This window comes from Gopherus flavomarginatus, chromosome 1, assembly GCF_025201925.1.
Source record: "Gopherus flavomarginatus isolate rGopFla2 chromosome 1, rGopFla2.mat.asm, whole genome shotgun sequence".
In the NCBI taxonomy this organism is placed as follows: Eukaryota; Metazoa; Chordata; order Testudines; family Testudinidae; genus Gopherus; species Gopherus flavomarginatus.
The window spans coordinates 108,994,353-109,016,356 of record NC_066617.1 but is presented as its reverse complement, the minus strand read 5'-3'; the positions used below and the strand labels follow the sequence as shown (position 1 = coordinate 109,016,356).

Sequence of the window (22,004 nt, the reverse complement as noted above, 5' to 3'; positions counted from 1 at the left end):
CGGTGCGGGTCGTGTCCAGAGGCAAGCCTATGATGTCGGCACCGTCTCGGGACTCACGTTCACGATCCAGGTCCCGACGTCACGGCCGCTCCAGATCCCGCCGCCGCTCACAGTCCCGGCACCGCTCCCCTCAGCGGTACCGGTCGCACTCGCGGCGCCGGTCGACATCCAGACGATCGCGGTCGGACTCCAGCCGCCGATACCGGCACCGCGATTCCAGGAGCCGATCCAGACATTACTCGCCGCACCGGTCGACCTCCCGGCACCGAGCTGGTGGCAGGTCCCGGTCCCGGTCGACCTCCCGGCACCGAGCTGGTGGCAGGTCCCGATCCCGGCACCGAAGCGGCGCCCGGTACCGGTCCAGATCCCGGCACCGTGATAGAACCCGGTCCCGGTCCCGGCACCGATATGACTCCCGGCACCGGTCTCCGGCACCGAGAAGATCGTCCGTGCCGGCCCGCGCAGACCCTTGCCATCCAGGGTCCGCCCCGCCATGGCCCTCTAGACAGCCGTCCGTATCTTCGCAAACGGACAGCGGGTATGCGCTGGGCACCGACCGGCAGGCGGCGCTGTTCAGCGATCCGCCACAGCAGGACCAAGGCCCGCAACAATGGGGTTTCTGGACACCCTGGGCATACCATCAGGCCCAGGGCCCCCAACAGCTCCCTGCTAGGCCGGCGACTGCGGAGCGCAGGGCACCTGAAGCCTCGTTGTCTCGCCCCCCTCCCTCCCCGGATGGGGAGGAAGGGTCCAAGCATCAAGACTCCGCGTTGGCTCCTGAGGCGGAGGCGAGGGCCGAAGGAGACCCGCCGTTAGACACTCTCTTGCCGGGGGTCTCCTCATCCTCCTCCCCGGATGAAGCGGTGGCTGGTACCTCCTCCAACAGCCCCCCCCCCGCTGGACCTCAGGGCGCACCAAGACCTCCTCAGGCGAGTAGCTCAAAATCTGAGTCTGCAAGCCGAGGAGGTCTCGGAGATAGAGGATCCAATCGTTACCATCCTCTCTGCAGACGCTCCCACCAGAGTCGCCCTACCATTCATACGAACCATCCAGGCCAACGCCAACACCATCTGGCAGTCTCCGGCCTCCATTCCTCCTACTGCGAAGGGCGTCGAGAGGAAGTACATGGCTCCTTCTAAGGGCTACGAGTACCTCCATGTGCACCCGACTCCGTGTTCCCTGGTGGTTCAATCAGTGAACGATAAGGAGCGTCACGGCCAGGAGGCTCCAGCCCCCAAATCCAGGGAGGCCAGGCGGATGGACCTCCTCGGCCGTAAGGTGTACTCGGCTGGGGCGCTGCAGCTCAGGGTCTCCAACCAGCAAGCCCTGCTGAGCAGATACGCCTTCAACTCCTGGGTGGCAGCAGACAAATTCAAGGAGCTGCTGCCACAAGATGCTCGCCAAGAGTTTACGGCCATCTTGGAGGAAGGCAAGAAGGTCGCACGCACGTCCTTGCAAGCCTCTTTGGACGCTGCAGACTCGGCTGCCCGTACCCTCGCGTCGGGTGTAACAATGCGTCGCATCTCCTGGCTGCAGGTTTCTGGCCTTCCCCCGGAGCTCCAGCACACTATACAGGACCTTCCTTTCGAAGGCCAGGGCTTGTTCTCGGAAAAGACAGACCCCAGACTCAAGAGTCTGAAAGACAACCGAGTCATCATGCGGTCACTCGGGATGCACACACCCGTGACGCAACGCAGACCCTTCTGGCCGCAGCAACAACAGCGCAGGCCGTATCCCCAGTTCCGCCAGCGGCAGGACCTTAACAGGCGCCGCGGCAGGAACGGAAGGCGCAGGCACTCGGGGAACCAAGGGGGGCAGAACCAAGGCTCCTCTAAGCCCCCGCCTGGACCTAAGCCTTCATTTTGAAGGTGCGCCCGAGGGCGCAGTAACAGTTTCCCCAATGGATCCTTCCCCCCCGTTTTCCAACCGCCTTTCGTTTTTCCTCCCAGCGTGGTCCCTAATAACATCAGACCGCTGGGTCTTAAGCACGGTGCAGTCGGGATACCGCCTGCAGTTTGTTTCATTTCCTCCTTCCCGCCCCCCTTCCTCGTCCCTCTTCAGGGACCCCTCTCACGAGCAATTCCTTCGACAGGAGGTGCAGACGCTCCTCGGCAAAGGAGCTATAGAGGCGGTGCCGGAGAACGAGAAGGGCAAGGGGTTTTATTCCCGCTACTTTCTGATCCCCAAGGCCAAGGGGGGCCTCAGGCCTATCCTCGACCTGCGAGAGCTCAACAAGTACCTGGTGAAGTTGAAGTTCCGCATGGTATCCCTGGGGACCATTATCCCATCCCTGGATCCGGGAGACTGGTACGCCGCCCTCGACATGCAGGACGCGTATTTTCACATTGCCATCTGGCCACGTCACAGACATTTCCTTCGCTTCGTTGTGGGGCCTCTTCATTATCAATTTGCAGTCCTCCCATTTGGCCTGTCCACGGCCCCGAGGGTGTTTACGAAATGCATGGCAGTTGTTGTGGCGCAGCTTCGGCGCAGTCATATCCACGTGTTTCCGTATCTGGACGATTGGTTGATTCGGGGCACGTCGGAACAACAAGTCTGCAGCCATGTCCGCGTGATCACCGACATGTTCGCCACTCTGGGCCTCTTGGTAAACACGGACAAGTCCACCCTGGTTCCCACACAAAGGGTGGAATTCATCGGGGCCGTCCTGGACGCCACTGTGGGCAGGGCCTTGCTGCCATTGCAGCGGTTCCAGGCCTTGTCGGCGATCGTGCAACGGCTGCGGACAGCCCCCTTAACGTCAGTGCGGACATGTCTAACCCTATTAGGCCACATGGCGGCTTGTACCTTTGTGACCGATTACGCTCGGCTCCGCATGAGGCCCCTCCAGTTGTGGCTCATCAGTCATTACAGACCGACAAGACAGCCGATAGATATGTTAATCACAATCCCCCAGAGGGTATTAGATTCCCTCGGCTGGTGGCTAGACCAGTCAGTGTTATGTGCGGGTCTCCCCTTCCACCCACCTCAGCCCTCGGTGTCCCTAACAACGGATGCCTCGGATCTCGGCTGGGGGGCCCACCTAGGGACCCTGAGGACGCAGGGCCTGTGGTCCCAGGAGGAGGTGGGGCTACACATCAACATGCGGGAGTTGAGAGCGGTCCGTCTTGCTTGTCAAACGTTCTGTCATCAGCTTCAGGGTCACTGTGTCGCGGTGTTCACCGACAACACGACGACCATGTATTATATCAACAAGCAAGGCGGCACCAGATCCTCCTCCCTGTGCCACGAGGCGATACGACTCTGGGACTTTTGTGTAGCCCACTCCATTCACCTCATGGCTTCCTTCCTCCCCGGAGTACGGAACACGCTGGCGGATCGATTGAGCAGATCCTTCCTGTCACACGAGTGGTCCCTTCGCCCAGACGTCGCCCTCTCCATCTTCCGGAGGTGGGGTTATCCCCGGGTGGACCTCTTCGCGTCCAAGGGGAACAGGAAGTGCCAAGCGTTCTGCTCCTTTCAGGGCAGGGAACCCGGGTCGATAGCGGATGCCTTCCTCATCCAGTGGTCGACCCACCTGTACTATGCGTTTCCCCCATTCCCTCTGGTCCACAGGGTCCTTCTGAAGGTGCGCAGGGACAGGGCTCACGTGATCATGGTAGCCCCGGCATGGCCCAGACAGCACTGGTACCCCATGCTGCTGGACCTGACCATAGCCGACCCAGTTCCCCTGCCCCTTCATCCGGACCTGATTACCCAGGAGCACGGGACCCTCTGTCACCCGGACCTGCAGTCGCTGCACCTAGCGGCGTGGCTCCTGCGTGGCTGACTGGCTCTGAGCTGCGCTGCTCCACGCCGGTGAGGGAGGTGCTCTTGGGCAGCAGGAAGCCGTCCACAAGAGCGACATATTTGGCCAAATGGAAACACTTCTCCTGTTGGTGCGTGGAGAGAAATCTCCGCCCTTTGGAAGTTTCGGTAGCCGACATCTTAGACTACATTTGGTCCCTCAAAGGGCAAGGTCTGGCCATATCGTCGTTGCGAGTCCACCTAGCAGCTATCTCCACCTTTCACCCGGGTGCGGATGGTCGCTCTGTTTTTTCTCACCCGATGGTGTCTAGATTCCTTAAGGGGCTGGAACGTTTATACCCTAACGTCCGTCCCCCTGCTCCAACCTGGGATCTTAACCTGGTGTTGTCCCGGCTCATGGGGCCCCCCTTTGAGCCGTTAGCTACTTGCTCCCTGCTGTACCTCTCTTGGAAGACGGCCTTTCTAGTAGCTATCACCTCAGCTAGAAGGGTGTCGGAACTCCGGGCTCTTGTGGTAGACCCCCCATATACGGTCTTCCACAAAGACAAGGTGCAGCTGAGACCACACCCCGCTTTTCTCCCCAAGGTGGTCTCAGCCTTCCACGTCAACCAAGAGATATTCCTCCCGGTTTTTTTCCCGAAACCTCACTCCTCAGGCAGGGAGCAGCAGCTCCACTCGCTTGATGTCCGTAGGGCTCTCGCGTTCTACGTGGAGAGGACCAAGCCCTTCCGCAGATCCCCCCAGCTTTTCGTGGCACTAGCGGACCGCATGAAAGGGCTTCCTATCTCCTCCCAGAGGTTATCCTCTTGGGTAACGTCCTGCATCAGGACCTGCTATGACTTGGCCCATGTCCCTACGGGCCGTGTGACTGCGCATTCTACCAGGGCGCAGGCGTCGTCGCTGGCTTTCCTCGCCCGTGTGCCCATCCAGGAAATCTGTCGGGCAGCGACCTGGTCATCGGTCCACACCTTTGCTTCCCACTACGCCCTGGTCCAGCAGTCAAGAGACGACGCGGCCTTCGGATCTGCAGTGCTCCATGCCGCGACTTCTCACTCCGACCCCACCGCCTAGGTATGGCTTGGGATTCACCTAACTGGAATGGATGTGAGCAATCACTCGAAGAAGAAAAGACGGTTACTCACCTTTGTAACTGTTGTTCTTCGAGATGTGTTGCTCACATCCATTCCACACCCGCCCTCCTTCCCCACTGTCGGAGTCGCCGGCAAGAAGGAACCGAGGAGCGGGTGGGCCGGCAGGGATATATATTGGGCGCCATGGCGGCGCCACTCCAGGGGGCGACCTGCCGGCCCACTGGAGTTGCTAGGGTAAAAAGTTTCCGACGAACGTGCACGCGCGGCGCGCACACCTAACTGGAATGGATGTGAGCAACACATCTCGAAGAACAACAGTTACAAAGGTGAGTAACCGTCTTTTCTCCTCTCAAAAACTTCCCAAAATACTGCTATTTTAAAGGTTTTGTTAAAATTTGTATTGGGTGGAGTTTTTAATAAGTGCATTCACCATGGGACCGAAAAAACCCAAAAACAATGCTGTATTCCAAACTTCTAACCTATAGAAAATAAAACTCTGAGCAGTTCTGCAGTCCTGGGATTAGATTATCATTCTTCCCCATTTTTATTATTCTATTTTAAAGAACCTGAAGAAAGATATGAACTCTAAATCTCAGATTTTGTTCTATGGTGGATAGTGCTGTAGCCTCAAAATGTAGAGAATGGAAAATACTGTAGTATTCCAGGGTCATGATTCTTAATCACTACAAGAGGTGTGATTTTTCTGAAAGCACTGTGCTCTCTTGAATGGTGCAGATGACATCCAACAACTCACTGTTCTCCATTTTTTTTCTTTCTGCCTCTTCTCATCCTCTCTAGCTCTGGCTCCTCCAGCAGGCCACCAGGAGCTGATTCTACACACAGAATTCCTGTTGTCATGTTGGAGCCAATCAGGATTAAACAGGAGTCTGGTACATCCCATGAGAACTATGATTTCCCAATTGTTATAGTGAAGCAAGAAACAGATGAAGAATCCCGGCCCCGGAATGTAATATTAACGATAATAAAGAATTTCTTCTGAGTTTGGGTTGTGAGGAGGGTGTTTTGCATTTATTGGAAATAGAATAAATTACAAGTATTCTGTTAGAGCGTTACTCATAGGTGTTGTCTTTAAGGGAAGTACATAATGTGTTAGTGGGTGTGTGGTGTTTTTTGTTTTTGTAGGGATGAAATGAGATTCCAAACCAAGTTATATTTCTTAGTAAACTGAGATGACTGAATAACTGACATGATCAGACTGCCATAGTCTGTGGGGACCTGGGAGATGGGAGGAAGCACAGCAGCCAGCAAACAGAGCTGTAAACAGGGGAGTTTCAGAGGGAGTTTACAGGGGGAGGTTGCGGGGGAGACTAAGAGACCTAGGCAGAGGAACTGACAGGCTAGTGAAGGGAGTGGGTGGTGGTCTGCCAGCGTTTGGGTGCCTGTTGGGGGTTTGGTTTGGTTTGTTTCTTGGACTAACAGGTTTTAAGTGGGAAGGCTATGACCGATACAGAGGCAGCAGTGAAAGACACAATGAGGATGACTGGATGTGGAAGCTGCGGCATGTACATGATCCTGGAGGGGGTACCTGAAAAGAGTTTTGTCTGCATGAAATACCGCCCGATAGAGCTGATGGAAGAAAAGATCCGAGGACTGGAGATGCAGGTGGAAACTCTGGTCGAGTTTAAAAGGGGGTTCGAGCAGATGGTGGAGCAAAAACATGAGGAGGCTGAAGGGATAAGCTCAGACTTGCAGATGGAAGCAGGACCAAAGAATTCTGAGGAGAGACTGCTGGGTGAGGAAAGTGGACGGTGGAAGCATGTGACTAAGAGAACCAGGCAGAGGAAAAGACGGGCCACTGAAGGAGAAATAGAACTCAGGAACAGGTTTGCAGAGTTGGAAGATGAAGAAGGGGCACAGCAGGTGGTCGTTGAAGGAGAGAGGGCAAGGAAAAAGAGAACAGCTGCTAGTCCTACAGGAAGAGGCGAGGAGTCAATGAAGACAACACCAAATATGAGCCCCAGGAGGATACGGGAAGGGTTGCGGAGGATTGCAAGGGAGAATAGGAATCAAGAGGACTTGCAGCCAGTGGGAGCAGGGGATAGACCAGAGAATCACACTGTCACCAGCAAAAGGCAGGTCTACGTGGTTGGGGATTCCTTACTGAGAAGAACAGACAGGCCTATAACTAGAGCTGATCCAGAGAACAAAAGGATGTGCTGTCTGCCGGGTGCTAAGATACGGGATGTGGACCTGAGGCTGAAAAGGATCCTAACAGGAGCAGGGAAGAATCCATTGATTGTCCTTCCTATGGGAACGAATGATACGGCTAGATTCTCGCTGGAATGTATCAAGGGAGACTATGCCAGACTGGGGAAGACGCTTAAGGAAATTGAGGCTCAGAAGATCTTCAGTGGGATTCTGCCAGTTCCTAGAGAAGGGCAACAAAGATGTGACAAGATTATGGCGATCAACAGATGGCTCAGGCAGTGGTGCTATAAGGAGGGCTTTGGCATATATGGCCACTGGGAAGCATTTATGGACAGAAGACTGCTCTCTCGGGATAGACTTCACCTGAGTAAGGAGGGAAATAGACTTCTAGGATGGAGGCTCGCCCAACTGATTAAGAGAGCTTTAAACTAGGAATTTGGGGGAGATGTCCAGGTAATCTCCACACCAGAATTTAACCTTGAGAGGGAAGAAAACAAAGTAAGAGAGGATACAGCCATGGACAGAAGGATTGACATAAGGAGGAAGGGTAGTGTAGATACCAGTCTAATAGGTGATGCTGGTGGTAGAATGTCTGTGCCTAACCGGGTAAAGAATGTCAGTGAAGCCAAACGTCAAAAATTAAGATGTTTGTACACTAATGTGAGGAGCCTAGGTAACAAAATGGAAGAACTAGAGCTACTGGTGCAAGAAGTGAAACCAGATATTATAGGGATAACAGAAACATGGTGGAATAGTAGTCATGACTGGAGTACAGGTATTGAAGGCTATATGATGTTTAGGAAAGACAGAAATAAAGGCAAAGATGGTAGAGTAGCATTATATATCAATGATGAAGTAGACTGTAAAGAAATAAGAAGTGATGGAATAGATAAGACAGAGTCTGTCTGGGCAAAAATCACACTGGGAAAGAAAGCTACTAGAGCCTCCCCTGAGATAGTGCTTGGAGTGTGCTACAGACCGCCAGGATGTGATTTGGGTGTGGATAGACACCTCTTTAATGTTTTTAATGAAGTTAACACTAACGGGAATTGTGTGATCATGGGAGACTTTAACTTCCCAGATATAGACTGGAGGTCAAGTGCTAGTAAGAATAATAGGGCTCAGATTTTTCTGGATGTGATAGCTGATGGATTTCTTCACCAAGTAGTTGAAAAACCAACAAGAGGGGATGCCATTTTAGATTTGGTTTTGGTGAGTAGTGAGGACCTCATGGAAGAAATGGTTGTAGGGGACAACCTTGGTTCGAGTGATCATGAGCTGATTCAGTTCACACTAGATGGAAGGATAAACAAAAATAGATCTGGGACTAAGGTTTTTGACTTCAAAAGGGATAACTTTAAAGAATTAAGGAAATTTAGTTAGGGAAGTGGATTGGACTGAAGAACTTGTGGATCTAAAGGCAGGGGAGGCCTGGAATTACTTTAAGTCGAAGTTGCAGAAACTATCAGATGCCTGCATCCCAAGAAAGGGGGGAAAAAACCATAGGCAGGAGTTGCAGACCAAGCTGGATGAAGAAGCATCTCAGGTGATTAAGAAAAAACAGAAAGCCTACAAGGAGTGGAAGATGGGCGGGATTAGCAAGGAAAGCTACCTTAGTGAGGTCAGAACATGTAGGGATAAAGTGAGAAAGGCTAAAAGCCATGTAGAGTTGGACCTTGCAAAGGGAATTAAAACCGATAGTAAAAGGTACTATAGCCATATAAATAAGAAGAAAACAAAGAAAGAAGAAGTGGGACCGCTAAACACTGAGGATGGAATGGATGTTAAGGATAACCTAGGCATGGCCCAATATCTAAATAAATACGTTGCCTCAGTCTTTAATGAGGCTAATGAGGAGCTTAGAGATAATGGACGTATGACAAATGGGAATGAGGCTATGGAGGCAGATATTACCACATCTGAAGTAGAAACCAAACTTGAACAGCTTAATGGGACAAAATCAGAGGACCCAGATAATCTTCATCCAAGAATATTAAAGGAACTGGCACATGAAATTGCAAGCCCATTAGCAAGAATTTTTAGTGAATCGGTAAACTCAGGGGTTGTACTGTACGACTGGAGAATTGCTAACATAGTTCCTATCTTTAAGAAAGGGAAAAAAAGTGATCCGAGTAACTATAGGCCTGTTAGTTTGATGTCTGTAGTATGTAAGGTCTTGGAAAAAAATTTGAAGGAGAAAGTAGTTAAGGACATTGAGGTCAATGGTAATTGGGACAAATTACGACATGGTTTTACAAAAGGTAGATCGTGCCAAACCAACTTGATCTCCTTCTTTGAGAAGGTGACAGATTATTTAGACAAAGGAAATGCAGTAGATCTAATTTACCTCGATTTCAGTAAGGCATTTGACACGGTTCCACATGAAGAATTGTTAGTTAAATTGGAAAAGATGGGGATCAATATGAAAATTGAAAGGTGGATTAGAAACTGGTTAAAAGGGAGACTACAACGGGTCGTACTGAAGGCTGAACTGTCAGGCTGGAAGGAGGTTACTAGTGGAGTTCCTCAGGGATAAGTTTTGGGACCAATCTTATTTAACCTTTTTATTACTGACCTTGGCACAAAAAGCGAGAATGTGCTAAGAAAGTTTGCAGATGATGCAAAGCTGGGAGGTATTGCTAACACAGAGAAGGACCGGGATATCATACAGGAAGATCTGGATGACCTTGTAAACTGGAATAATAGTAATAGGATGAAATTTAATAGTGAAAAGTGCAAGGTCATGCATTTAGCGATTAATAATAAGAATTTTAGTTATAAATTGGGGACACATCAGTTGGAAGTAACAGAGGAGGAAAAGGACCTTGGAGTATTGGTTGATCACAGGATGACTATGAGCCGCCAATGTGATATGGCCATTAAAAAAGCTAATGCAGTTTTAGGATGCATCAGGCGAGGTATTTCCAGCAAAGATAAGGAGGTGTTAGTACCGTTATATATGGCACTGGTGAGACCCCATCTGAAATACTGGGTGCAGTTCTGGTCTCCCATGTTTAAGAAGGATGAATTCAAACTGGAACAGGTTCAAAAATGGGCTACTAGGATGATCCAAGGAATGGAAAATCTGTCCTATGAAAGGAGACTCAAAGAGCTTGACTTGTTTAGCCTAACCAAAAGAAGGTTGAGGGGGGATATGCTTGCTCTTTATAAATATATCAGACGGATTAATATTAGGGAGGGAGATGAATTATTTAAGTTTAGTACCAATGTGGACACAAGAACAAATGGGTATAAACTGGACACTAGGAAGTTTAGACTCAAAATTAGACGAAGGTTTCTAACCATTAGAGGAGTAAAGTTCTGGAACAGCCTTCCAAGGGGAGTAGTGGGGGCAAAAGACATATCTGGCTTTAAGACTAAGCTCGATACGGTTATGGAAGGGATGGTATGATGGGATAACCTAATTTTGGCAATTAATTTTTGCAGTTGATCTTTGATTATCAGCAGGTAAATATGCCCAGTGGTCTGTGATGGGATGTTAGATGGGATGGGATCTGAGTTACTGCAGAGAATTCTTTCCTGGGTGCTGGCTGGTTAGTCTTGCCCACATGCTCAGGGTTTAGCTGATCGCCATATTTGGGGTCGGGAAGGAATTTTCCTCCGGGGCAGATTGGCAGAGGCCCTGGAGGTTTTTCGCCTTCCTCTGCAGCATGGGGCATGGGTCACTTGCTGGAGGATTCTCTGCAGCTTGAGGTCTTCAAACCACAATTTGAAGACTTCAATAACTCAGACATAGGTTAGAGGTTTGTTATAGAAGTGGATGGGTAGGATTCTGTGGCCTGCTTTGTGCAAGAGGTCAGACTAGATGATCATAATAGTCCCTTCTTACCTTAAAGTCTATGAGTCTAAATACTGTAAGTTCTTTCACATGGTGTTTGGAGATTTTGCTACTACTAATGCGTATGCTCAACTTTAGGAGTGCTAGACCAATTTGCTGCTGGAGGATTATTATATTTTTCTATTGGAAGCAGTTTCTTAAATGTCAGAGCTAACCTCCTTGGGTCCTGTTATACTAATTTGCTGTATTAAATTGGCTGAAGCCATAACAGTGATAACTCCTGTGTAGAGGTTCTAAGGAGCATGACTCACAATACATGCGAAATAGTAATATTTTTATTTTTAATGTGTTTGTGTTGATAACTATACCTGACAGCTTGGCATCTAGATGTATCTTTGCGTTTTCCTACAGACCAACTTTTCAAGAAGCATACTCACCTCTCTGCTATTGGATAGCCGTCATAATACCACTTCTGACAAAACAGTCTTAAGAACAGATGCTCCAGATAGCACAGGTGACCGACCAGGGATACTTCAGGAGAACAGATCCAGTGGGAAGACAGGATGGATGGGTACCCCCCACATTGGAGACATCAGAAAAGAGGATGACCCCAATGAGGACTGGTGTGCAGTGTGTCAGAATGGAGGGGAGCTCCTGTGTTGTGAGAAATGCCCTAAAGTGTTCCATCTTTCTTGTCATGTCCCTTCACTGATGAACTTTCCAAGGTAAAAATGACCAAATGAATTTTGTCCAAACTTTGCTCAAAAGAAATCACCTTTGGGTTGTGAGGCCAAGTGCAGGACGTTTCTGCCCCAAAAGACAACTCTAGGGCTATCTCTACACTACAGCTTATGTTGACATAATTCATATCACTCAGGGAAGTGATTAAACCACCTCCCTGAGCAACTCAGGTTACACCAACATAAGCATTGGTGTGGACAGCACCACCTCGTGGAGGTGGTTTTATTATGCCAATGACAGAGCTCTTTCCTATTGGCATACAGCCTCTTCACCAGACACACTTCAGCAGTGCCGCTGCACCCTGCAGCACTGTATGTGTAAACGAACCCTAAGAAATTTTGAGTCTGAGAAATCCAGGATTTAATTAAATTTGAGTTGTGTAACCTGAACTATTATTGCTGCTGGAAAAGCTATTATAAAATGCTGCAGTTTCTTGGCAAGATCGCTTATATCTGGGCCATCTATTACCTGTAGCCACAAAATTGGGCCATAGAATCACCTTTCTAAACAGAATCCTTTAAGGACAACAGAAACTGTTTTTAAAATTCTTTTAAAGAAAAAGCTCTACTGATACAGTATTAAACAGGGGCCACGCCGGCCCTAGGGCACAGTTCTTGCTGTCTGCTGATAATATTTAAAAAACTACCTCAGTCAGCACTGAGAAGAAGCAAGACTAATCTTTATAGGCCTTAATTGGTTTGTTGGAAGGCAACTAAGCAATTTGCTCAGCTCAGTTGGAACCATCAGAAGGTTAAAAATCCATTTTTCTATTACATATAAATGTTGTTTGAAAATAGATACTTATCCTTAGTATTTCTAAAGCTTACTACTGGTGTCAGCTACTTTGCCAAAGTAAAAATGACATTTTGTGACACTCTGGTATAGGAGCACTGGATAAAAGACTTAAGCTAGTATTGAACAAGCATACAGCTATATTTGCCATAAGATGGTCAGTGTTCAGTGATTTGATATAAATGTTAAATATTGGTTTAGTTTACAGTTTCTTACACTGGTCAGCTCTGCTTATGTGCTTTGAGGAGAACGACTGCTAGTAACACATCGGGCTTTATTCAAGTACTGTACTTAATCCATGCACATCGACTATATGCCTTTTGAATCTCCAAACCAGGGGCTGTTTCCCTTTAAATACAGTGCTATTATTTTGCTTACCATAAAAGTTTTCTACAATTGTTTCCTCTGTGCATAAGCTAAGACTGTATGAATATGATGGATAGCAAACTGTTTTTTATTAATTAAATGTTGTCCCCTCCGTGTAAAGGAAAATATCACTGTTTTCATGTCACATTCTACAGGTATTGGGTTTTCTAAACATTCCAGAAATACCTTTCTAAAGTTTCAACTTTTCTTTGGCCGTGGTTTTTGCTGAGCTTATTCAATAGGGCAAAGAGAAAAAAAATAAGTTTCTAAGTGGGGCTCAAATCTGTAAAGTCCATAGTAGTACTCGTGGCCAGTATTCTTAACCCTGAGCAGCACCATCACAGATACGGAGATTTCACACGTGAACTCCATCTCTAAACCTGCCCCTCAGCCCCATCCCATCCTGTCAACCTTCCCTCACTCCCCCTTTCACCCCTTACTGTCTTCTGGCCCATTCCCTCCTAAATAGTTGCCCTGGACTCCATCTGCCTCTTCTACTTGCAGTCCTTCACTCTGAACATGCTGTTACAGCCATTGTCTTGAATTGCTCTCCTTGTACTTCAGCTTGAATCCCTTTCCACCTGACATCTGTTCTCTTCACTCCACCAAAACTGCTGTCATACCAAGTCCCTAAAGTAGTCTTTTCATGGCTAGATGTGTGTGAAAAGCTGCTAGGATTCAAAGAATTGTGAGTTGCTGTGTTACCCATCTTAGCTTCACCGAGTGAGGTTTGCTGCTGCTAAGCTATGTGACAGCTCCCTGACACAAAAGCTTCTCTGCCTTGCTAGCAAACTCTTCAAGACTCTGCCAGTCCAAACCTTGCCTTGTGAGTAAGAGAGTGAACCCCAACTTACCCAGAGATGTCTCCCTACAGCAGTGGTTCTCAGCTTGCAGCCCAGTCAACACACAGCTGTGGCCAATGTGACATCCTCAGGGCCATACAGGTATTATTGGATGCGGCCCACTTAATACATTGTGGGTCACGTATGTGGCTCATAATCGTAAATATGTTGAGAGCCACTGCCCTACATTGTCACCCTCTCAATGAATACTTAGAGAAGTTACATTTGTTGCGCCTTTAAAGAGACATTATACTGCAGGCAGGTAGCCTAACTGGGGTTAACACACTCTTCCCTTCAAACAGCACTGAATTGGCTTGTAGTAAAAATAAAACAAGTTATATTTAACAAAAAACCATAGGATTAAGTGATACCCAGTGTAAGAAATAAAGGTAGAAAGGGTTTCAAGCAAATAAAAGTAAACATATGCTTTTTAGGCTAAAGCCTTATTTAACAAATTAGACTGTCTTGTTCACAAAGTCTCTTTTCCAGCATGGCTAGCCAGATGCTCTGGTCAGGACCCTTCACAGATCTCAAAGTGCTTGGTTCAGGCTAACTTAAGAGAAACTAGAAAACTTTTAATTATCCTAATAGGATATATGTCTGTCTTTTGGAGGACTTGTAGTTCTGCTGTAGGCTTTAACAAGTTTCACTGTCAAAAGTAATTTTAACTTGCTCCTGAAACTAACCCCAATACCAGAGGTCATGTTTATATTATTAGATCAGATATGTGGTACAATACATGCATGTTAATACTGTACTTTTCATAATCGTAGTTGAATTCTGTCTTTATTCATTCTTGTAAGCAAGTCAATACAATTCAGCTGTGTTGTGGTTATTCATGAAGATTCAGGTGTCTCTAAAGAATTTTACTGAATCCCATTCATTAAGTTTGCCCAAGGATTTGAGGGCATCACTAATGGTATGGGGGGAAGGGCAGTTAGCAAAAGTAGTTTGTGAACCGTTATTCTCCTGCAATTTAGAGTTTCCCCCCAAGAATAACTTAGATGAAAAAAAAAGCCGAGAAGTTATTTTGGTTAAGAATAGAAAAATTAGCCTATAGGCTAACTTCTAATGAGAAAATATACTTCCCACAGGTTCCAACCTCTCCGTTGCTCTATTTTCATGGTGTTTCTGAATTATTTTGTATTGTGCCTATACTGTTCCATTTTTCATCCCTAATTTTTAATTGTTTTTCTCATTTTCTCTAATACTTTTTTCTTCAGATTGCCTCCTAACCAGCAACTGCACCTACTGTTAAAATTTGAATTTAATTTGTAAACCCATATGAATGGTTTCAAAACTAGTGGAAATAGATGCTATTTTTGATGTAAAATTATTCCAAAAAATTAAGTCCAGGAATGAGTGAGTTTTTCTTTCAAAGAGATGTCCCTTTGCCATCCTTATCCCTCCTTTTGGTGGTTGCAGAAAAATTGAAACAGGGCAAAAAGAAAATAGAAATGAACAAATTGTCCAAAAGTATTTGGAAACCCTCTAATTAAGACCATGTAACTTTATCTGGTGCCCAGAGTAATACATCTGTTTTCCCCCTTGTTTAGAGGAGAGTGGATTTGCACATTCTGTCGGGACTTGTCCAAGCCGGAAGTAGAATATGATTGTGATAATCCCAATCAGAGCTCTGAAAAAAGAAAACTGGAAGGTTATATGGGATTGGCACCAATAGATCGGCGGGTGAGGATACATTGTTCATTCAACCAGTCTGCTTGTCCAGTTGTTTTGTAAATGCTGCTTTTTATATATTTGGTGGTAGTAATAAGAGTTCACTGGAGGATTTCTAAATAAGCTCTGAGAACTTGGCCGTACATTTAAAATATGCCCAAGATTGGAAGCCAAGAATCACCAAGTGCTCTTTGGTTGTCTTGAGTAATATGTTAAATATCTTTGCCTCTGTTTCTCCCACCTGGAACAGGCCTATTCTGAAGGCTGTTTTTCATTCGTAGAGCACTATGAAGTCTTAAATATTATTTTTCTTGTGGGATGCTGCATAGCCTCAATACTGAGAGATGCTCTGGTGTCGCAGTTGGACTAGTAGAAGCCTCTGGAGCAGGGCCTGTGTGTTGTGTTCTCCCCTTATGGCTCTGAATATTAGAGGTGAAGCTATAAAAGGGGGTGGGGTACGTCAGCCACCTCTGTTCCTTCCAGCTGTGGCAGTGTGCAGAACAGAAACCTGGGCTCAGTCTCTTTGACCTAATGTCCTGGAAAAATTGTTTCCCTGAGCCTCTTGGTTTTTGTATTTTACCCAGTATTAGTAGATTAGTTTGGTAATTTTTATTTAATTTTGAGTCCTAAGGGGCTTTTTGCACTCTAGCTTTAGTCTATGGGTATAAAGTTGGAGGCTCCTACCATAAGGAGAACTAGGTCTGAGGTGTGCTTCTCACCCTGCGGTCTTTGCATCACCAGACACTCACGCTTCATATAGACTCCAGAGCCTGGCCTTTAGTCTAAGAGGGAATGTCTACACTGCTACTTCTAGCCCTTCAGCACAAGCCTGAGTCAGTTGACCTGAGCTTTGCGGCTCGGTGTTGTGGGGTTTTTTGATTTTTTTTTTTTTTTTTGTTCATCATAGACATACCCTCTTTTGAGCAAGCCTCATTCAAAATTATCCCCTTAAGCAAAGCAAAAAGGTTTTGAACTGAAGTCTAGATCACAAACTCTATACTCTGCCATGCTTAACAGGTGGCTTGACACTGAAAAAGACAGTAAAAATGTTATTTTAATGTAGATGCAGTGTCTTAATGGTCTTGCGAGCTTCAGTGACAAAATGTTTTGCTGTTGACTTCTGCATAACATGGCTGAGAAAGTGTGAGCTAAATTTGTTTTGTCTCCTTATAGTTCATCAACAGAGTTGTTGACTAAAATCCAGTTAGTAACACCTGTGTATACATTGAAAGTAATGTGTTACTGATTTGGCCTGAGCCTGATGGGGGAAGAGGGGAGCTCTAGGCAAAACTGCAGCCGGGGGGCACTCTCTTGGATGGCACTGTGTGGGGGAAAAAAAAGAATTGGGCTTCTTGGTAATGATGCTGAACTTGCTTTCTCTGAATGTCTGATATTTTCAAATGTGCTTGATGATCTTTTGGGGGCTGGGGAAGTATTAAACATCTGCCTGAATTTTTTAGCACAATATACTATTAAAGGTAAAATCACAGCATTCTCTAATGCACAGGCATTCTGTCTTTCCGTATATACAGAAGTGTGAAAGGCTACTGCTGTACCTCTACTGCCATGAAATGAGCCTGGCTTTTCAAGATCCAGTTCCTCCTACAGTATGTACATTGTCATTTTTACCTTATAAAAGAGTCAGAGCACTTGGCACTAGCACTTCTGTGGGCGTTAGTGTTCTCAGAAATAAATCCAACATCAGAAGAGTAATCTACTCCAGATATTTAATGTAACAAATATCTAAATGTAGGATAGAGGTAAAAAGGTTGATACTAGATGCATAGAATTTTCATGCTCATTGAATCCAAGCACAGATTAAGGTGAAACTTATTTCCCAATTGCAGTAAATTAACAAACTTTACTATAAAGTGTACACTACATCTTAAAATCGTGTGTCTTATGCATGAAACATGACTTAACCCTTAAGTTCTGGTTTTCCCACTTCATCTTGAGTGTTGCTGCATTCTTTTGAAATGAATGGTAGTTGGCACATCATTGAATTGCACAATGAATGGTGCTATTTACATTTAACAGCAATGAAGCATTTAGGGCTTGTCTACACTGACAATTAACAGTGCTGCAACTTTCTCGCTCAGGGGTGTGAAAAAACACCCCCCGAGTGCAGCAAGTTGCAGTGCTGTAAAGTGCCAGTGTAAACAGTGCCCCAGCACTGAGAGCTGTGCCCCTCATTGAGGTGCGCCGTGACCACGCAAGGCACTGCCAGTGTAAACTAGCTCTTATTTGTGTGAACTCAAAATGGAAGGAGAGGCTTAGTCTACACTACCAATGTATGTCAGTATTACTAAGTCATTCAGGAGCATGGATTTTCCACACCCCTGAGTGATGTAGTTATACTGACCTAATCCCCAGTATAGACAGTGCTACGTGGACAGGAAAGCAGCTACCATTGACATAACTACCACCTCGTGGGAAGGTGGAGTACCGACACCAATAGGAGAAGCTCTCCCATCAGTGTAGGTAGAGTCTTAGGCCATGTCTACATCTAAAATTTTGCAGCGCTGGTTGTTACAGCTGTATTAGTACAGCTGTATAGGGCCAGCGCTGCAGAGTGGCCACACTTACAGCAACCAGCGCTGCAAGTGGTGTTAGATGTGGCCACACTGCAGCGCTGTTGGGCGGCTTCAAGGGGTTTTGGGGAAGGCGAGAGCAAACCGGGGAAGGAGACCAGCTTCGCCGCGGTTTGCTCTCGCGTTCCGCGAACCACCCTGCAAACCGCAGGGAAGGAGACCTGCTTGTTCAGGGAACGCGAGAGCAAACCGCGGCGAAGCTGGTCTCCTTCCCCGGTTTGCTCTCGCGTTCCGCGGACCACCCTGCAAACCGCAGGGAAGGAGACCTGCTTGCTCGGGGGTTCGGCGAACGCGAGAGCAAACCGGGGAAGGAGACCAGCTTCGCCGCGGTTTGCTCTCGCGTTCCCCGAACCCCTGAGCAAGCAGGTCTCCTTTCCTGCGGTTTGCAGGGTGGTCCGCGGAACGCGAGAGCAAACCGCGGCGAAGCTGGTCTCCTTCCCCGGTTTGCTCTCGCGTTCGCCGAACCCCCGAGCAAGCAGGTCTCCTTCCCTGCGGTTTGCAGGGTGGTTCGCGGAACGCGAGAGCAAACCGCGGCGAAGCTGGTCTCCTTCCCCGGTTTGCTCTCGCCTTCCCGGAACCACCCAGCAAACCTCAGGGAAGGAGACCTGCTTGCTCGGGGTTCGGGGAACGCGAGAGCAAGCCGGGGAAGGAGACCAGCTTGATTACCAGAGGCTTCCTCAGGTATGCTGGGATACCTGCTTATTCCACGGAGGTCAAGAAAAGCGCTGGTAAGTGACTATACTTGATTACCAGCGCTGGATCACCAGCGCTGGATCCTCTACACCCGAGACAAAACGGGAATACGGCCAGCGCTGCAAACAGGGAGTTGCAGCGCTGGTGGTGCCCTGCAGATGTGTACACCTCCTAAGTTGCAGCGCTGTAACTCCCTCACCAGCGCTGCAACTTTCTGATGTAGACAAGCCCTTAGTTAAACACTACAGCTGCACTGCTGTAAGTGTAGTCGAGCCTTAAGGGAAGTCTCTATTTCTGTAATGTCAGTAGTAGAAGCGCATACTTTAATTCCACAACTTGGACTACATCTTAAAATTCTTCACAAATCTGCCTAGATTGTTGGTGGGTGAGGAGAAAAGAATGGCTTCTGGTTCATAAATAAGAATCTGGAATGTGAAATGAATTATATGTTCTAATTGTTGCATCTAACTGCAGAGAGAAAAATTGCACACAAATTAAAGACTACATTTTTAAAGACAGAATTTTTTTCATATCTCCTGCTGACATGCAAGTCAGGCTGTGCTCATTGTTTGTGCATGGGAGTCAGGCAGGAGCATGCAAAATTACATCTTTTAAAATTTGCTCCTTCGTGCCTTAAATACCCTCTATCCTCTTTTTAAAGTATCATATGTTTGTTTAACACACGCAGGAAGCTGCTATTCTGGTAGTTTATTTCAGTCTGACAAAGGAAATACATCTTTGGAACACTTCATATTGCTGTAAGGCACGTTAACTTTTTTTAAAGTGAAGTTACATGAACCACTTTTTCATCTAGTCAAATATTGTGCTGTATTTCCTCTGTTCTAAAAATAAGACTATCTGTCTCTGGTTCATCAATGGTGCCTGTTGCTGTTATATCTAAGCACTGGTGTATCAGTAAAATGGTGGATCTAAGTGAAAGAAAACTGCCCCTTTTATTGTGGAGATATTGAAACAATGACAAATTTTTTGTATTTAATTTCCAATTTATATAAAATCAATATTTAAAAAGGAGGAGATGAAGAGATACATAAAGATGTAAAATATTACTTTACATATTACTGAGTATTTCTACTGTAGAACATCAAGGTTTAAATCTCTTTGAAAAATAGTTTTGAAAACTCATTCTTTTAAACAAAAATATGCCCTGCATATGTGGCAGTAGCGATAAGATACATTACGTTTCTTTATTTTTGAGAGCCTCACCTGCATTTTGCCCACTGATTTCACTCCAGACTGCTTCTAACATTTCAACACTTTGAGCTGCTTTCTGTCAGTTACTGTATTAAAAAATTGAAAAAAAACCTCTGCCTCAAAAATATTTTCTCTTCCTCCTGAGGCAGAGTCCTTACAGTACTCAACGTAGATCAGTCACAGGTTTTTAGGTCCAATATCTTGTGAACCATCAGAAGTTGAACTATAGGTTCTATTCTATTGGATAGCAGGGAAATCACTCCACCCACCTTGAGAGCATTTTAGTTCTTGCCTGAACAGGTTGTCAGATATGGGAGTTCAAAACCATGACATGAGTTTGAGAAAAGCTATCTTAAATTTGTAAATAGCCTGTATAGTTGGACTCCATATATGAAGACAGTTGTCCCCAAACTGTGGGTTGTACCCTGTTGGGAGGCACAGAGGAACATTCACAGGTGCACATTGGCAGGGCCTAGGTCAGCCCCCACAGGGGGTGGGGTGGGGAAGGAGCAGCACCACCCAGCCCCAGTCTCCCCCATCTCCACTCCTCACTGAACCCAGCTCCCTCCCACTCCACCAACAGCCCAGCTCTGCCCTCATTCCTTCACCATCTCCAGGCCAGCTCCACATCTAGACCCAGCTCCTCCCCCAACCCCAGTTCTACCCCCAGCTCTGCCTTCAGCACAAGCTCCTCTGCTGAGCCAACTGTGACATAATGGAGGTGGGGGCGCAGACAGATTCCATTACTGGTAAGGGCGGGGGGAGAACAGGAGAAGTTTGGGCACCGCTGTATTATGACAACAGCCTGACTTCCCAGGTGAAAGGATTGAAGTAATAGTTTAAATACTAACATTTAAATATATAGCTGTTTATACCTCAAATGCATCTTTAACTAGTCTTGCCATTTTGATTTAATGGAGTGTGGAAAACACTTAGGGCATGTCTATACTACAAAATTTAATTGACTTAAGTTCACTTGACCTACAGCCGCCATGGTAATTACATCTGTTCTTTGTGTCCACACTACACTCCTTCCGTCGGCGGTGCACATCCTCACCAGGAGCACTTGCACCAACTCACGTGGGGCATTTTGGGGTGCCAACGGGCTGTGAAAGGCAGCAACAGGCAGTGTAAGCAATGCAGTGTCATCGACCTAACTACATCGACCTTAGCACTACAGCTCTGAGGTGGAGTTTAGGTCAGCATTGCAGGCAAGTTAAATCAGCGTGAGGAAAATTGTAGTATAGACACTTACACAGCTAGGTCGACGTAAGCTGTCTTATGTCGACCTAACCCCTGTAGTGCAGACCAGGCCTTAGTGGTGTAGAAATAAATCCAAATACATCCTTTATCGTATCATAAAGGTAAGCAGAGTTGTCTCTCACTACTCACAGGGAGCCTGTCTCAAGTAAGAAGGCACTATGTTTACATCTTAGAACTATACTTTAAGAGTTAAACTGAATAGTATTTTGCCTGGAGATTACGATTAAAAATCTGTGTGTGTGCCTGAGAGAGAGAGACAGAGTGAAATATCTGATTGAATTGGTGATTTTTTTTTTCCTTTTAGGTGCCTGAATACTACAAAATAATAAAGAAGCCTATGGACTTGTCAACAATCAAAAAAAGACTGCAAGTGAACCATCCACTGTATATGAAACCAGAAGATTTTGTGGCTGATTTCAGACTGATTTTCCAAAATTGTGCTGAGTTTAATGAGGTCAGAAAAGTAAAACCATATAGTTTTACAAGCTTACATATTTCCAGGAAAGCAGAATTTGTGGCAGGCGGTAGAATTTCTTGATGCAAATGACATAACAACTTTGTGAATTAATCTTGCATTGGTTATGAGACCTATTCAATGAAGTTATAGATTTCACTTGAAATTACTTTTGTATTAGATTAGTATGTAGTAAAGACAGTTCCATAGAAGGAAGACGGGAAAGAAGGCAGTTGCAAACAGTTGGTTTAACTGTTATTACACCAGGATTAAATATGCTTTAATTCTTTGAGTAGATGCTGATGTGTATTCTAATTAGGTGTGTGCGTGCCCCACGTTCCAGAGCCTTTTGCCTAGCAGTACCCATAGAGGGGTGGCATTCGTGCCTGTAGCTCCTCCCCTGGATTCATGAGGTGGCAGCGCCCCAAACCCTCTTGGTTCCTACATACTGCCCATTTGCTGGAGTTGGACCTCTATGCAGTTATTGCTTCACAACCTCACAAGTTTATATCTTAGCCTAGTTTGTTGTATATATCTATCCTCCCT

The 22,004-nt window shown here is 46.6% G+C and overlaps 1 protein-coding gene across 2 annotated transcripts in view; it reads left to right on the top strand.

Annotated features, from left to right (window-relative positions):
* Window positions 1–22,004, top strand: part of TRIM24 (tripartite motif containing 24) — a 163,342-nt gene that overhangs the window by 136,049 nt on the left and 5,289 nt on the right. For both annotated transcript variants that reach the window (XM_050945558.1, XM_050945548.1), the window contains exons 14-18: window positions 5,658–5,826; window positions 11,239–11,552; window positions 15,125–15,257; window positions 16,778–16,852; window positions 21,309–21,458. In XM_050945558.1, coding sequence (XP_050801515.1) covers window positions 5,658–5,826; window positions 11,239–11,552; window positions 15,125–15,257; window positions 16,778–16,852; window positions 21,309–21,458 — 841 coding nt within the window. The remainder of the gene's footprint in view (window positions 1–5,657; window positions 5,827–11,238; window positions 11,553–15,124; window positions 15,258–16,777; window positions 16,853–21,308; window positions 21,459–22,004) is intronic.